We start from the raw sequence: 16,331 nt of genomic DNA on the forward strand, positions 1-16,331 counted from the left end.
TACAATGAAATAGTCAGTAAAAACTATCATGTCAGTGATCAAACTTCATGGCTAGACTCTAAGAGGGTCTGTTTTGACTTTCACATTTAAAGACCCCAAGAACACTTTGAGTTCCAAGATTAAAGCTATGACATTTTAGCAACAAATAACTAATTAACATACTTTGACACGTTGTTTCTATTATTTAATTCCCAATTAAATGTGTTGGAACACAGAGCCTAATGAACAAAAAAGTGTAATTGTAATAGTTTCCATATGCATTAATGTATGAAGATGGTAAACACTAGAGGATGACATAACAGTACGGGATTTACCTCTGCAGTGCGCCTGACGTCTGCTGCTCTGAGTAGTCTGTCTGCCTTGGATATCTCTTTATCAGGCAGGTTGAATCCAGAACCCAAGCCAGTACTGCTAAGCCCTGTTGAGGCCTTGGTGAGCTCACCTATGTCTTCTATCAGCACATAGTTCCTGGCATTGTGGTGATCTATATCAGCATAGAAGGAATCAGCTGAAATGCTGGACATGGGACTGGAGGCCATGCTCCTCTCCTCTAGACCTACTCTCAAGTCTAAGTTGCTGTACTTGCCCCCCAAGTGAGCCACCCCATAGCCACTTTCTGTGGAGGTTGGCACTATTAGCAGAGGTTGGTTGCGTATTACCTCATAGTTGGTGGTAATTTTAGGCTCTAAATCAGACAGGGTGGTTTGTCGCTGCTTTTCTTGCTGCAGGAGAAGTGCATGTTGGTAGCTACTAGGCTGTGCCTGGGCATGGGAGAGGGATAGTGTTGGATAAGGAGACACCTGTTGATGGTAAAGAGACTGCTGCTGATATAGGTTTTGTTGGGTGTAGTGGCTGGTGGTTTGGGTCTGAGGAACATACTGAGCATAGTGAGAGTAGGGACTGGTTAGCGTATTGTACTGGGAATCAGCCTCTGTTTGAGGAGGGATGAATTGATCAAATTCTGACTGTGGGGCTGTCCGTGGCCTCTCAAGGCCATCGCCTCTGGTGTCTCTGATGTTGCCAACCTCACTGTCTGACATGTAGTCTCTCTCCTCTGCCACCCCCTGAAGATAGGCTCTCTCTCTCTTCTCTCTCTCCTTTAACAAGACCTCCTTGCGGCGGTTTATACCCATCTCCAGATACCTAGAGCAGCAAAAAATGTAGTACAATTTAGGGATTAACAGCTCTCTTAACATACCTTCCAAAGACGCAAATAATGTTCCAGTTTCTCACACATTTGTACCTTTTACTATGTATAAGAGTGGAGAGGTCTCACTGAATGTTGTCAAGGTAGTCTTTTAGCCCATAAGCTATCATGGTGGGAAGGAAATCATGCAGATGAAAATAAGATGATGATGACATGAGATGGAAGAATGCAATTGTATCAGTTAAATTTTCTACATTGTCTACTATTATCATTGGGTAATGGAATAATGTCACAAGGCATGAATACAAAGAAAAAAAGGGAGATCCTGTGACATTTAGTGAATTATATCATTGTTAAATGTGTAGCATCTCACCGTAGCTTCGCGTCTATCTCCTTTTCTTCTTCATCTAGCTCAGCTTGTTTCTTGCGAAGTTTAGAGGATTCTCTCTCCACCAGATCGAGCTCCTTGTCAATATCCTGCAGAATCTTTGCCCGGGCCATTGTTGTACTCCGGGCAAGACGGCGACGAGCAGAGTTGGTGCTGTAGCCTGACCTTCCTGTCAGAGAGTCATCCTCAGGAGGGGGGTCTGGCAATGTTCGCTTTACTTTCTTACCTGCACCAGTGGAAGAGCCTCGGCCCTTAAACATATAAAAACATTTTACATGTATTTTAGTGATTGGATATTGATTACGAATGATCTAGTATTTTTTGACTGTCAAAGACTTACAGAATAGCTGTCTGCATAGTATCCACCCATCCTGTCTTCTGTGGAAGGACTAAGGGGTTTAGGATCAGACAGAGACTTCTGACCAGCCTTTAATATCCGAGGGCCAGAGGAAAATCTGGTTGGATCAGCAGTTAGCATTCTCTGCCCTCCATATGATTTTTCAGGCGATAAGGGAGACACTGGGGTGTAGAGAACTTTAGACTTAGAGGGGATGTCTGCTGTTAGGTGTGTGCTGTAGCCCACTTCAATGGGTGTATGCCTCCTATCTAAGTCTGTCTGACAGCTCAGACTGCCACTTCTTTGAGAGTTTTCAGGAGCTGATATATGTTTGATGATTTCTACCTTTGTGTCCATTTGGACATTGGGCCGTTTGATAGTTCCAGAGTGGTCAGTCTGGACAGATATCTCTGCAACTGTCTGAATGGCAATGCTAGAAACCTTAGAGGCATGTTTCCCATCACTGCTGTGCTTTCGAGAACGCCGCCGAGCTTTGGTGGGAGCGTCCCACTCTTCTTGGTCCTCATCATCAGTTTGAGCTGAGCTATCAATATTCCTTTTATTCTTCTTTCTCCTTCCCACATACTGTTTCTCTGCTGAGTCTTCATCATCTGTCTGCACTCCACTGTCAAGTATTTTTTTCCCAATGTCTTGATCAGCTTGAAGCTTTATAACGTTAAGTTGATCATAACTTTCTTCTACATGAACGCCTGTAGATGGAGGTGTAGATTCATCCTTGACAGGCCAATACTGGCCACTGTCTCCTACTCCTGCATATTTTGCATCTAATAGGTTTCCTGTTGTACCAGTGGTACCATAGTGCTCATCTAACTGCCGCTGGAGTTGCAGTTGGAGTTGCTGGATTTGCTGCAACTGCTCCTTCTGCTGAGCATAGGTCTCCTGCTGGGCCACCATGTGGGCATGATACTCCTCTTCTTGCTGGAGGAGAAGCTGCTGTTTCAGAGCTTGAAGTTCTTCAAGCTCCCTTTGGACCATAAGCTGCTCCTGTTCTCTGTAACGCTGGATTTCTTGTCTTTCCCACTCCAACTCCTCAGCAAGACATAGCTGCTTTAGCTTCTCTAGCTCTAGAAACTCCCTCTCCATCTGGTACTGGGCCATCTTGGTATTGTCTAAGCCAGGGAACATTGGGGAAGAAGCTAGGGCATCCAGCGAGGCAGCAATGGCTTCGAGGGTGGTGTCTGAGTACATGTCTGGGTAGCCTGTTATGATGTCAGCCAAAGCCGTAGGTAGAAGCTCTTTAGGTAGCCCTGTCTCAAAAGTAATGATCTGTCCTGAGTCTGTAGCAGGAATGAAACCATATGGATGTGGTAAGGACTGGTCCTGGACTGCTGATGTAGGTGTTAAGGTAGTGCTAAAGATGGAGCCTGGCTGAGTTGTAATTGGATACGAGGATGGAACTGGTGTAGCAACAGAGGAATAAACCACTCCTTCTGAAGTTCTTAGTGCACTATTTACACCAAATCCAGCAGCAGGGACTTTGGAGTATGGAGCAGTAATCATCGCAGGAGAGACTCTGGTAGCTTTGCTAGTGTAGTCTAGTGCTTCACCTGCCACAATAAGTCCAAAGGTGTAGATTTTACTTCATCAAGTAGCTTATCATTTTAGGAAAATTGAAACTGTATATTATATGATTTGAAAAAAAAAATCAATTTGAAGTTCCACTGTACATGCACATCTGCAGTTACTTTGGCTAGCAAGATGCAAAACCAAAATATTGAGGAAGTACACGCAGGCACACACATGCATCTGTGTGAAAGAAAAAAAAGTTGTTATTATCTAAAAAAATCATGCATATTAAACAGCAAAACAAACTGAACAATTAAGAAACATTCTCATCAGTCAGCCAGCATTGAACTAAAACAATAAATGAAAGAAAATAAGATAAATAATACTTAAAAGCATTTTATTGAGTTACAATCTCTTAACGCAATAAAATGCAAGCCCACAAAGCACATGCTCATCATGTAAAAAGAAAATACTTGAAACATGCAGAAAGATTCCCATACTCACCAGCAGAAAGTTTTGCAGCAGTAAGGTCTATAGCACTATCTGAAGATCCACTGAAGTAGTCATAGTCATTCTTGAGATCATATGAGGACAACCCAGCCTCTGTAAGATTGGTCTCAGACGCTGATGCTTTTATTCCAGTAGTTCCTTTGATACCGCACAGTCCAGTATTATCATATTGATAGTGACCATCTCTGTAGCTAAAATGGTTTTCGGGCTGGGTTGTAACTGGAGGCTGTGTCCTGCAGCTTCCCGTAAACGGAAGCTTGTATATTACATCACAGCATACGCTCCTTCTACCAGCTGTAAGGTCCACTGGAATTCCATCATCCTCTAGAACAGTGGTCACAACCCCTGGGCTTGTACCAGATAAAGTTACCATAGCCCTCACTGGTCTGTAGTTTGACAAGTCCATGGCTCCTGTGGTCTCTAGAGAAACAATTGAACCTCCATTGCTGAAAATTGCAGGGGCTGAAGTTATTGACTGGTTTCCTCCAGAGGAAAGAAGAGCCTCAAAGGAAAGATTAATGGGTATGTCTTGATCTGTAGATGGACTGACTATGGGTGGGGCCTTCACAGGTCTATAAACAATTTGTGCTAGTGGTTCAAATGGTTTGTATGTGGTGAGAGGGAGAGGCAATGATGTAACAGGGCCCTGCAAATCAAGTGGTTTCTCTGCTGGAGTATTGTTATATGAAGCAATGGTGGCTGTGCATGTAACTATTGTGATGCTATCAGTGACAACAGACAATGTTGTTGTAGGGGTGATCTCTGCACTTAGATTTACTATCTCAGGCTGCACTGCAGTGATTGGACGTCCACTAAAGTCACTCGAAAAAGACTGTCGACATGACTCAGGAGGAGTGAGGTCCATGCCTTGCTCAGTCATCTTTATGTCAGACTTGATAGTTCGTAAATCAATAACATCCCCAGGATAGATTATCCTGCCATTTTGTTTCGGCACACTTTGTACTTTTGCTAAGTCTGGTTGTATAGTGACTGCTACACTCGGTGGAGGGACCTGTGGAAGTCTTTCATGGACAACAGAAACAGTGGTCCTCTGCACCTCAGTGGTGACCACCTGAGTGACCAAGCTAGGCAGGCTTTCAGGGGGTTGGCCTGAGGTGGAAATTGAAGATGAATACATGTGACTCATACTAGAGACCACTTTTTCTGGTCCTCTTATTTCTTGGCTCTCTATGGACTCTTGTTGAATTTTAGTGATGGTGACCGGAGCCACAGTTACACCCTGTGGAATGTCCTGGGCAGTTGGGATTGAGGTTCTCCTGGTATATGCTTCAGTAGTTATAATCTCCAGAGGATGGTCATATTCTGATGAATATGTCAATACCTGTGGTCCATATTCTGTTGAAGGAGTAGAGCCACTCCTGTAGGGGACGTGAGCAGCATTACTATCCACATGAATATCTTCTTCATCTGGTACATTTACTGCTTGTGCAAATGGTATTGCTTGCTGCATGGTTATGGATTGCCTCCTTGTTGAAAAGGCCTCTGTTGTAACCACTTGTGTGGGCTTTTCATAGTCTTTTGGATAGGTAAATATATCAATTGCGGGGTATGGTGGCTGTGTCATGGATGACAGGGACATCTTTCTGCTACAGGTATTCTCCTCAGTTGTAATAACTGACATCCCTGTCATTGCCAGAGGCTGTATTTCTGATGATGGTATTGAGGCTTTACTGACATCAGTGTCCTTAGTTACGATACTTGCTGGTGTTTCACACCCAGGCTGTAATGCTATGAACCCCAGTGGCATCATTGGCTGTGGTATCATTGAAGATGTAGTTGCCATATAGTCCTGTGGAATATAAGCAACAGGAGGTGCATCTGGGTGTGTTGTAATTTGTTGAACTTCCATCACAAAAGTTGGTATTTCTTCAGCAGTAGTAATAGGTATTGTCTCAGCAACTGTAGGTAGTGTCATTACCTCAGGTACTACAGGTGTTGATGTAACCTCAGCTACCACATTTACAGGATCAGGAACTGGAACTGGAGATGCCACTGCTACTTCTGGTATTCTAACACCAGTGTCAATTGTAATAACATTTGTGGAAAATTCAGCCAGTGTAGGGTGGGCCATAACATCACTCACAAGATTTGGCTGTTGTGTCAGTAGCTCTTCTGTCATTATAGGCAGATTTTCTAAAGACTTAGCAGTTTGTGGTGGTAATGTAAATTCAGAAAATGGGGAAGTGTTGTTAAAACTTGGAGGCAATTCTTGTACTTGAGAGTGAATCACTGCTTCAGACATTGTGAGTGGCCCTGGAGCTGCAATTTCCTCACTGTTTCCTGGTACTGTTGGTGTTATCAGAGCTGCTTCTGTGACAATGACTTGAGTGAGTACATCCTGTTCTTCCTGTAACATTTGTGATGAAATGTTTGGATCAACAACAGTGGAGATTACTGTAGTTGGTCTACCTTGGATGACAACAGCATCGAGTGCTACTTCAGGCTCCAGTGGTATAGCAATAACCTCTGTCAGAGTGTCTAGTTGCACCGGTGCCTTTGCCTGAAGGGTAGTTTGTTCAGGCAAACCTGTTCGAAGTGATGTCCCGACTTCTGTGACTATGCTTGGTTTCTGAGGAACATTTGGTGTAGACTGTTCTATAGCCATGGCTTGAACTGTTAGTGGTTTAATATGGACCTTTGTCTCTTCGGGCACTGTGACCACTTTTGACTTCATTTCAGGAGCAGGCAGTGGCTGAGTTATTGACTGTTGCTGCTGCATATATGTTTTTTTAACTGGAAGAGGTACAGTATGAACTTGGATGGAAGTGTCCTGATCTGATGGCACTGTGATGATATCGGCTACAGAAAATGATGGTTGCAAAGCAAACGGTACAGGGTTTATCCTGGCTTCCACATTGGTATCTACTTCCTCAGAGAATGTGACTTGCTCTGTTGCCACAATTGGAGCAACAGGGATTGGAGGTTGATGTTTTACAGTGGGGACAGAGGCTCTCCTAATTGTAGCCTGTGCTGAGAAGGCCTCCATAGGTGTTTTCTGCTCTGATGGTGTCGTTCGTACTCCTGAAACTTTTGAAGATGGTATGGACCCTCGCCTCACAGGTGCCTGGACTGTTATGCTCTCAGTTGGTGAGCCAGGCTCTGATGGAAGAGTAATCACTACGTAGGTTTGTAAGCATTTGGCATGTCTTGGAGACACAGGTGACTTTGGAGATGTTGTGCCAAACTTAGACTCCACAGGTCGTGTCAGGCTGAGCGACAGAGCGTTTGGAGGTTCTTTCATCCTAGGAAGTGTTGCTGCTTTGGGTGCAACAGGAGGAGGGGGTGGCTTGACAGTCTCTCCTGTCTTGTGGCTGAAAACCAGTCCAGCTGGAATTGATATAGGCTTAGGTGGTATGGGTGGGGGAGGCTTGGTGGTTTGACTTGGACCAGACATTGTGACAGAAACTGGTGCTTCTATTGCAGCAGCAGTTGTGCTTGGAGTGGGTACTGATGGCTTTGGACAAACTGATGGTTTGGGTAATGTGGAAGAATGGAGCGGTGTTGAATCTGCAAGAGGTACTTCAACACTTTGTATTACTTTTATTGCCCCTGAGGGTTTTGGTGGAAGTAGTGGAGCTGAAACGTCTTGCACTGCTGAAACCTTAGGAGATAGAGGGGGTATATTCAAAGCAGGATGTGTAGTGATTTGACTGCTATAGTGATGAGAATCAGCTATTGGTCCTATGCTGGCTATATCTTGTGTGGTTTTGCCAATTAGAGATAGATGTTCCACACTTGGCACTATAAAGACAACATGACCCTGTCTGGTTGGGGTCACTACTTGAGGTACAGATGCGCTACCTGGCTGTATCTCTTCCATTCCCGGCTGTATATCCACGACTACTGACTGCATTGGCTGGGTAGCCACTGTGGTTTCAGTAGCTGATGTAGTTGGCCTGACATGAACACTTTTTACAACAGGTATTCCTGTGGTAGTCTCGGGTAATGATACTGAAGTAGACCTGGGGGGAGGGGGAGGTGGGACCTTCTTTTTGACAACAGTAGTTGATGCTGGAGCTGGTGGAGGTACCTGTTCAGTGTGAGCCTCAGTTGGGACTACCATAGGGCTAACTGATGGAATGGCTGATTGTACAGGGACTGAGTGTACCACTTTGGCTTTGGCTTGCGCAGGGGTTGTTATGAGGGCTGAGATTGGTTGTGGGGTTTGTGCAGTGATTGGAGCTGTAGCTGAAACCAGGTCAGGCATTTGGACAACAACTGGTCCAGGCCATGATACTGGACTGACAGAGGCTGAAGCTGGAGTTGAGGCTACAACAGGTGGAGCTCTATCTTGGGAAGTATGCTGAGCTGAGACAACTACAGGCGCTGGGCTTGGTGTTGAGACATGTGAAACAGTTGAAATATTAATGGGTACCTGAGATGGAGATGAAACCAAGTCAGGCATTTGGACCACAACAGGTACAGTAACAGATATGTCTACTTGGGGTGGAGTTGGGCTTTCCACTGTATAACTCTTAACTTGAAGTACCTCAGTTGTTTGCGATTTGGATGGATCAGACACCACATCAGGGACGGTAACTATAACAGTTGTTGGAGTTGGACAAGGAATTAAAGTTTCACTACATGTAACTGCTGCAACTGCGGCAGGCATTGGCACTGAGTTATCTTGAAGTGACTGGTCTTTCAACGAAGTTGGGTGTGTTGGTGTTGACAGTGGGGTTGAATCTGATGAAAGGGGTGTCTGGACCTGAAATGTGGATGAAGATGTTGCGTTAGAAGCCAAACTGGAATCTGGAGTAGCTGGTGAAGTAGGAGGGGAAACTGGTGATACAGGAGAGGGTGTAGTAGTTAGTTCTGGGGCCGATATTGGAGATGGAATTGGTTTGGGATCTGGCATTTCACAGACCACACATATAGGCTCCATTTCAGTGGTCTCAGACAAAGGTGGGCTCATGGATAGATCTTCCTTGGTTTCAGAGTCATCACTTGGGGTGATGTCAGAGGAAATACCTATGGCATACTCGTCTGCAAGGCTGTCATCGTCTTCCTCGCCAGATGAACACTGGGTAATCTTAAGGTCTGGTATGGGGAACAATGCCTTTCTGAGTGCAGGATCTTGAGGAATCATAGGCCTGACAAAACTTATAGATCCACTGGTAGTGCTTGGAACAACAGTTATCTCAGTGCGCTTAGGGGGTTCTGAGGGGCGTGGAGGGGCTGGGCGCTTCTTTTTCTTTGCTGGCAATTCACTTAAAGTATCCATGGTTGGAGGAGACATAGCACTTTGTTCAATGATCTCTGTATCTTCTGTTGGTATGGTCACCACATAGCTCTCAGCAACTGAGGGAGGGCCATGGACCAAAGCCTCTGAAGAGGAAGATTCCACGGCAGTCTGGGCTTGTTGAAATTCCTGCTCTATCATCATCAGTTCTCTTTTTTTCTGCATCATCTCTTCATAAACTTCCTCTGGGGACCGGAGTTTTATTAGAGATTGAGAACCAGTATCATTTTTGGGTTCTTCCTCTTGAGATTCGCTTAATTTTGCCTCAGGCTCCTCAACTAAAGATTCATAAAGATAATCCTCTATTGCCATTCCCCCATAGAGTGGCTCAATATTAGGTGGACTCTCCCCTGGAATAGCTTGTGTCTTCAGAATAATTTCCTCATATGCTTCTTCAGCACTCTTCAATGATTTTGTCATAGCATCTTTTTCTTTAAATGGATCAGAAGGGGTGTATGGAATGACTGTTAGTGAAGGTTTACGTCCTATCTGTACAGCTCTCCTATTCTCTGCTTCTGATTCTATACTGGCAGAATAATCAGAACCAGATGTTCTATGGCTTTCATCAGTTACAGTGACTCCTCTTAGATCTTCTATGGAGGAGGCAGCTCCATCTGGAGACAGTGGTTGACCATGTGCCCTCCCCTTCTCTTCCTCAGAGGAATCTTCAATGGTGGGGAGAGGCTTGGTTGGCTGTCTGTGCTTACTCTTGCGATGTTGTTTGTCCCCACTAACTTTTCTGTGATGGGGACTGCTATCACTGTCCTCCTCTAGAGATGAGGCAGACGTAGGTGAAGATCCTGGAGTAAAGCTAGATGCCTGAACACTAGATGAACCCTTTGACAGGGATTCTGTGATGCTTTCCACTTCCTCATCTGTGCTTTGTCTCTGCCTCGTGACTGGAACTGCTTTTTTTAAAGTAGTCCCGGTAATTGTTTCAGGAGCACTTTGAGGAGTTGCAGTGACAGTTGTTTGGAGGGGTTCAGTCCTGGCTTGACTGTCTTCATTATCTGTGTAACCTTTTGTTGAGATAGGTTTGGCTGTCACAGTATCATTATTAAACTCAACCTCCTTGATAACTTGTACGTTTGTCAAATTCTTTTCTTTCTCATCTTCTGATACGGACATTTCCTCGTCATCACCCATTCCCATTATCTGCTTGCGGATGAACTCATCATCTTCAATTGAAGAGTCAGCACTTTCTGTTTTGATGTCCTCACTGCTGGATGAGACAGCGCTAACCTTTAGGACCTTCCTTTGGATTTTAGGAGATGGCGTGAGCTCACTTTCACTACTCTCATCCATTGCTTGGAAACTCAGACGCCTTCTCTCAGCTTTAATCTCATTGACTGGCATGGATGGATCTTTATTTATAGCAGTCTTGCTTGCATCTCTCATCTGTTCCTCACTCAGTTCTTGTAGTACAGGTATAATCTGAGGTTGATCTTCATCATGCTCTTCTGTTTTGAATTTGGGATTACTTGTTTCAGGGCCAACTTCCTTTTCTGTTTCAACATGCTCTGTAGGTAAAGAGACTTTTTCGTTTTCCACCGAATCGTCATTGTTTTCATCTTGATTCTATAAAATGAGCAAAAAAAAAAAATATATATATATATATTAGTAGATGCATTTCCCATATAGAATAACTAACACTTAGATCTAATGCAGTTCGAAGATTCATGATTCACCTAAACATTAGTCCTCTCAAGCAGTGTTGTATATTGTATATTGCAGAAAACACATAAATACACTAAGCAAACGTTCTGTCCCTCTTGACTAAAGTAGTGACTTAAAACTTAAACTGTGGCTTTAAGTTGCATAGTTCCATAGAACACACATAAAATTGCATCATATTTGTAAAAACTTTTTTTCAAACCCAGGATTCCCTACTGTTGGAGAAAATATTGCTTATGTTGCACAATTTTTTCCAGTTTTATAGAGAAACAATGAACAGAAAGGAATTAGATGCTTACATGGTTAAAATATAATATCAATATTCAATCAGTAAGAGTACCATATAGCCAATAATATTTTAGTGATAGTTCTCTATTGTATCTTATTTGTTCTAAATAAATGAGATCTCATAACATGTTAAACTGAAATATTTCAACAAAGATGGATCCATTCTTACTTTTAGAATTATGGTTTCTGTAGATACTGGTTGTGCCTCTGAAGATGTGCCAATATAAGTAATCTTTTCAATCGTCCTTTCAGCCAGTTCCTTGCGGTCAGCTACTAGGTCTGGTTCAGCTTCCACTGTGAGCTGCTGTTCCTGTGACATTGGTTGCAACTCAACTTGTGTCAAAGATTTTGTTGGCTCTATCAGTTTGATGTGATCATCAGGCTGTTCCTCTTCAATTACACTCTCAAGATCAGAGAGTTCTGACTTTGTTTCAGTCTCTCGAACAACTTCAGACACTGCAATCTCTGCAGCAATAAGGGGTATGGGTACATCTGCAACCTCAGCCACTGAAACAGATGAAGCTGTTGATACATCTGCTTTGCCTCCAGTTTCTGTAAGTTCAGGTTTGAATCCTTGAGCTTTAGGGAATTTTACCAACGTGTCTTTAGTTTCTATGATTGTAGTCTTTGGAACCTTGCTGTTTGGCACTTCAGCCTTTGGTGCAACTTCTGCCTTTTGCATTGTAACATCTATAAAGGGTTCTGCTGTAGATGCTGGCAAAGGCTGATTTTCTGCTGCAGCTGTTGAAACCTTTGCTGTGGTGGACATGGGTGTTGTATCAAGTCCACTTAGTGTGGAAGGAAGAGTAGCCCTGGTTATTTGAGGTTCAGTGGCTCCAATTGTGGTTTCTACTTTTGTGGGTGCAGTTTTGGGCTCTTCCATTTTGATTGCAGATGTAGACTGGATCTCTGGCTTGGCAGGCACAACTGTAGGTGGAGTTATTTTTCCTGAGTCTCCAAGCTGTCCTGACAAAGCTCGTTGAGTCTGGCAGTTCAAACACAACCATTCATCCTGTGATCCAAGACACAAAACCAAAATAAAATTATGAAACACATTACACAAATATTGATAATAGACACATTTCTGGCATAAACAGTTATGTGTGCTTCACATGCACATTTTGAAAATGTTGATGCTAAGTAAAGAAGATGATATTACTCGCTGTTTTTCAGATTCCTCTTTAGAGCACAGTAATACTATGCATTGAGGGACATTTTACAAAGAATAATAAAAAAAGAAGCTTATTGTGGAAAGCAAACCTAACTTATGTGACCACTGAAGGATTAAGGTATGCCATTAAACCAACTTAGATTATACTTATAAGAATGTATAAGTATGTAAAGCTGTGGTTTTTGAAGCCTGTTACATTTTCACTGCTGTTAACGATTGCAAAGCTAATGCCAACTGTATTGGTAGATGCAGTGTTCTCAAACATTTGTATTAATTTCAGTGAAGTCATGTAAAATTTAATTCATGATCAAGTTTGAACTATCTCATTCATTTTGTACAAAATAACACCATGAAACAACACCACAGAATATATGGGATTCTGTGGGGGGCCAACAAAAAATCGTAAAAAAAAAGAAAGGAAAAACACCACCAACACACAAAAAAAAGAATGTTTTTACCAAAGAATCACAAATGCAGAGCATAACAAAATAGATCTTTGTTGACTTCGACCTCTGTCTCCCCTAAAGATGCATTAAAAAAAACACTAGAACGTAGACATGCATATGTGAAGCCCTGACTCTGAGAGGTCGCAAAGTATTATGCATCATACTTGCAGATATTCAAAAACAGCACGATGATAATTTGCTGAGAATATGCCAAAGTTATAGGACACTGCTAACATATACATTTTTATTTCCATTTAGAACATTTATTTTAGAGTGGTACCATGTTTTAATTATTTTCTGGTAGGCTACTGATCCCTCTTTTAGGCATAGTCTTGACACAAGTCATGTGTTGAACTGGGATTTAAAACACACACTGAAAATTGTAATGACTGCTGACTGGTTAATAAAACTAGTGAGAAGTCACATTGTGGAGATCATATGTGATAGATGAATTACAAACTCTTTACTGTCTTTATTGAACTTTACTGTCTCTCCATTCCTCTCTGTTTTGTTTAAAACCAAATAACAGGGAAGTGTTTCTTTATCTACAGTATATGCTTTCAAACACAGAAAAATTTGATTTCTTCATAAAATCCCAATTCTACAATATGTCATGTTCCAACTGGCAGTCAGGTAATGCTATGTGTTATACTGAAGAAGAACTTATACTTTTATAATTTTACCACTGAATATTAAAGTTTAGCCATTAAAGTAAAAAATGTAGTTACAAAACAGTCAATTCCACCCAAATTATATCAATTCAGTTGTCAGTCCACACGATCTGTCCTGAAAAACCACCACATTCACGCTTAAGCATTTATCATTGTTATAATCCTAACTAAAAGCTTGTGGTCTACATCAAAATCGCATTGCTAATGCAAAAAACCTTACATCACTTGTAAGACTGCAATAAAGATGCTTACCTTGCAGAGGAGCTAATCGCATCTGCTAAGGAGTGCTACTACTTTTAAATGTAATCCTCTGATGGCATGTTTTATCACATCTAAGTTGGACAATCAATGGACAGTTAAAGACGAGAGGAAAGCAAAGGCTGTCAATACATAAAGCAGTGTGTCTGTACTAGCAACCTAGCAGACCAAATCACAGCAATGCGCCTGCCTCTGCAGAGCCAGCAAGAGCCGTTCTGAGACAGCACAGAAGGAGAGATTACTACACACATATCCTTTTGAATACCATGAAGTTTTGATAGCTTTTTCAATGAGATAATGTATTAGGTGACTATAAGAATAAATTAATAATTAATCTAAACATTAAAGTGTGCTTTTGAGTAAATGCTCTCATCTTGCCTTTGTCATAGCCAGGACAGCTCTTATAGCTTTGCTGTTCAATTCTGCACATTTAATTTTTCTTCATAAAGAGAAGCCGTACATTTTCACAGTATCATGTTAAGATCATACTCCCAAATTCAAAGAGAATGCTAAATCAAGTACTTATTGGTCAGAGTGGCAAGATTTCCCCATCTGAAATAATTTATGGACTTTCTCATTGTCTTTAGACACATAGAGATATTTGGTAATCAAAGAATTTGGTCAAACTCTCAATAGAGGAATGCATGATTAGCTGCTCAGTCAGTGAAATATTTTCATAATAAACAGGTTTTCAATTAAGATCATATCATATGTACAATCTTCGATGGATAAAGTCTTAACTAATGTAACACATTGTTTGAAAACTGACACCAACACATCCACTTTGACTGAAACAGAGAAACTGTTGCTCACTCGCTTATGTTTCAATTAGAAATGTGATATTACCTAATCAGCATAGTGTATGATTTCTAGACTTATGTACTATAATTGTATACTTTAATTTGGTGGTATATGAAGCAAGTTCACCCTCAGCAATGCTTACCTATAAAGTCAAAGAAACATGGTCCACATAAAAATGTACATCTTATGGAAGACAAAGTAGTTTATTAGTCCCCCTATTATGGGACAAATAAAGGTCTTGTCTTATCTTATCTTAGTTTTCTATCAGACACTGGTAAACATTGCACCTAGTTCATCTTAAACTCAGCTAGTCCGAATCAAAACATAAATTATGCGCAATATTACCCTTATTGTCATTAAAAGACCCTGTACCTTAAACATCCATCAAGTCTCCCCTCATCCTTTTGCTTCCTCTCCATGTTCTCTTCCACCTTGTCTACAGGATGTAGCTAATAAGGAACATGCCACTGTTGCTTATGTATACTAACCAGCAAAATCATGTCACTACTATGTTTATTCAGAATAATAAATTAGTGTTAACAAACTCCTGCTCTCGCCGTTTGTTGGTTTCTGTAGAGCTAGGTCAGTGGCCACACCAGAAGCTGCTGATGTGCACTGATGCCATCTTTAGTTGAATTATACCTGTATCTAATTGTCTGATTAAAAGTTAATATATTTAAAAAACTATTCTATATGCATTTTTTATGAAATAGTGAGCTGTTTGACATACTTTAAAACAATAGGAAAGGCAAAAATCAACAACACATTTAATTTAATGTGTGCCTTTGAGTGTAAAATCAGATCAGTTCTGCAGTTCCTCTGGAGAATATCTAGACTAACAGAAGTTATTGTCAACACTCTTAACATACATGTCATTTACAGTCCTCCAGTCAGATGAAGCTTGTCACTGAGTCTATGTTTTCAGCCACTGAAGTTAACTATAATGAACACATATTTTGAATATACAATAATCTGTCTGATTGTATAATATTATTCTTTCCTGACCCTGACTGTCTTCATGAGATAGTTTTGCACAGGCCCACGTTCAATCATGATTACTAAGAATTTTAAAGCAAACTAAAGAACAGATTGACAGAAAATGACAAAAAATGACAAAAAATGGCAAAACACTCCAAATTAGTGTTTACTCTTTTGTATTGCATAACATATAAGATCTGATCGCATCTGACAACTTATTTAACCTTTTAATTCTAATTAATCTAAATTGGTCAGCCAGAAGAAAAACACAAATGAAAAAAGATACATCCCAGTCGGAAAAGAAAGAAAGAATGTGTCTGTGTGCATGAGAGAGACAGAGACCTAATCCTATCACACCCCTTCAGCGTCAGTCACTGCATCTCAGCAACTCAGTCTCAGAGCCATGCATCAGTGCTATGGGGCTTGGAAAGTCGCCATCATCCTTTTGTCTAATTAAATCTGTTTTATGAGTCAAGAGCGGGAGCTCCTTGTAGAGAAAGCTGTGGGAGAGGCTGCTCCACATGATTAGCCTTTGAGCTGGATTACTAGACCTTCACAATGACAGCAGTCAGAAATGTAGCTCCTGACAAAACAGGTGTCCTGCATAAGTCAGAAATATATAATTACTCGGTTTACTTTGATTAAACTAAAAAATCACATCAACCAGCTAACCTTCCAACTTTGACTTTTTAGGGTATACCCATTTGTTTTGCTTAATTTACTGAGATTAGGTTATTAGTTTTCTTCTGTGAATTGCATCATTTTTCAGTCTCTCCTCAGTGCTTTCTTGCTGCTGTTACTGGAGCAAGTGAGGCTCTTATTGATTTTCTGGCAGATGCCTTTGGCTGAAGCTAAGCTTGCTAATATACAGG

The 16,331-nt window shown here is 41.5% G+C and overlaps 1 protein-coding gene across 7 annotated transcripts in view; it reads right to left on the reverse strand.

The window, feature by feature from the left end:
• The window catches only part of pclob (piccolo presynaptic cytomatrix protein b), a 62,421-nt gene that overhangs the window by 22,541 nt on the left and 23,549 nt on the right, over window positions 1-16,331 (reverse strand). For all 7 annotated transcript variants that reach the window (XM_072385709.1, XM_072385710.1, XM_072385708.1 and 4 more), the window contains exons 16-20: window positions 11,304-12,146; window positions 3,904-10,750; window positions 1,876-3,440; window positions 1,521-1,786; window positions 315-1,143 (exon numbers count right to left, since the gene is read on the reverse strand). In XM_072385709.1, coding sequence (XP_072241810.1) covers window positions 315-1,143; window positions 1,521-1,786; window positions 1,876-3,440; window positions 3,904-10,750; window positions 11,304-12,146 — 10,350 coding nt within the window. The remainder of the gene's footprint in view (window positions 1-314; window positions 1,144-1,520; window positions 1,787-1,875; window positions 3,441-3,903; window positions 10,751-11,303; window positions 12,147-16,331) is intronic.

This window comes from Leuresthes tenuis, unplaced genomic scaffold, assembly GCF_036924035.1.
Source record: "Leuresthes tenuis unplaced genomic scaffold, fLeuTen1.0.hap1 SCAF_5, whole genome shotgun sequence".
In the NCBI taxonomy this organism is placed as follows: domain Eukaryota; kingdom Metazoa; phylum Chordata; class Actinopteri; order Atheriniformes; family Atherinopsidae; genus Leuresthes; species Leuresthes tenuis.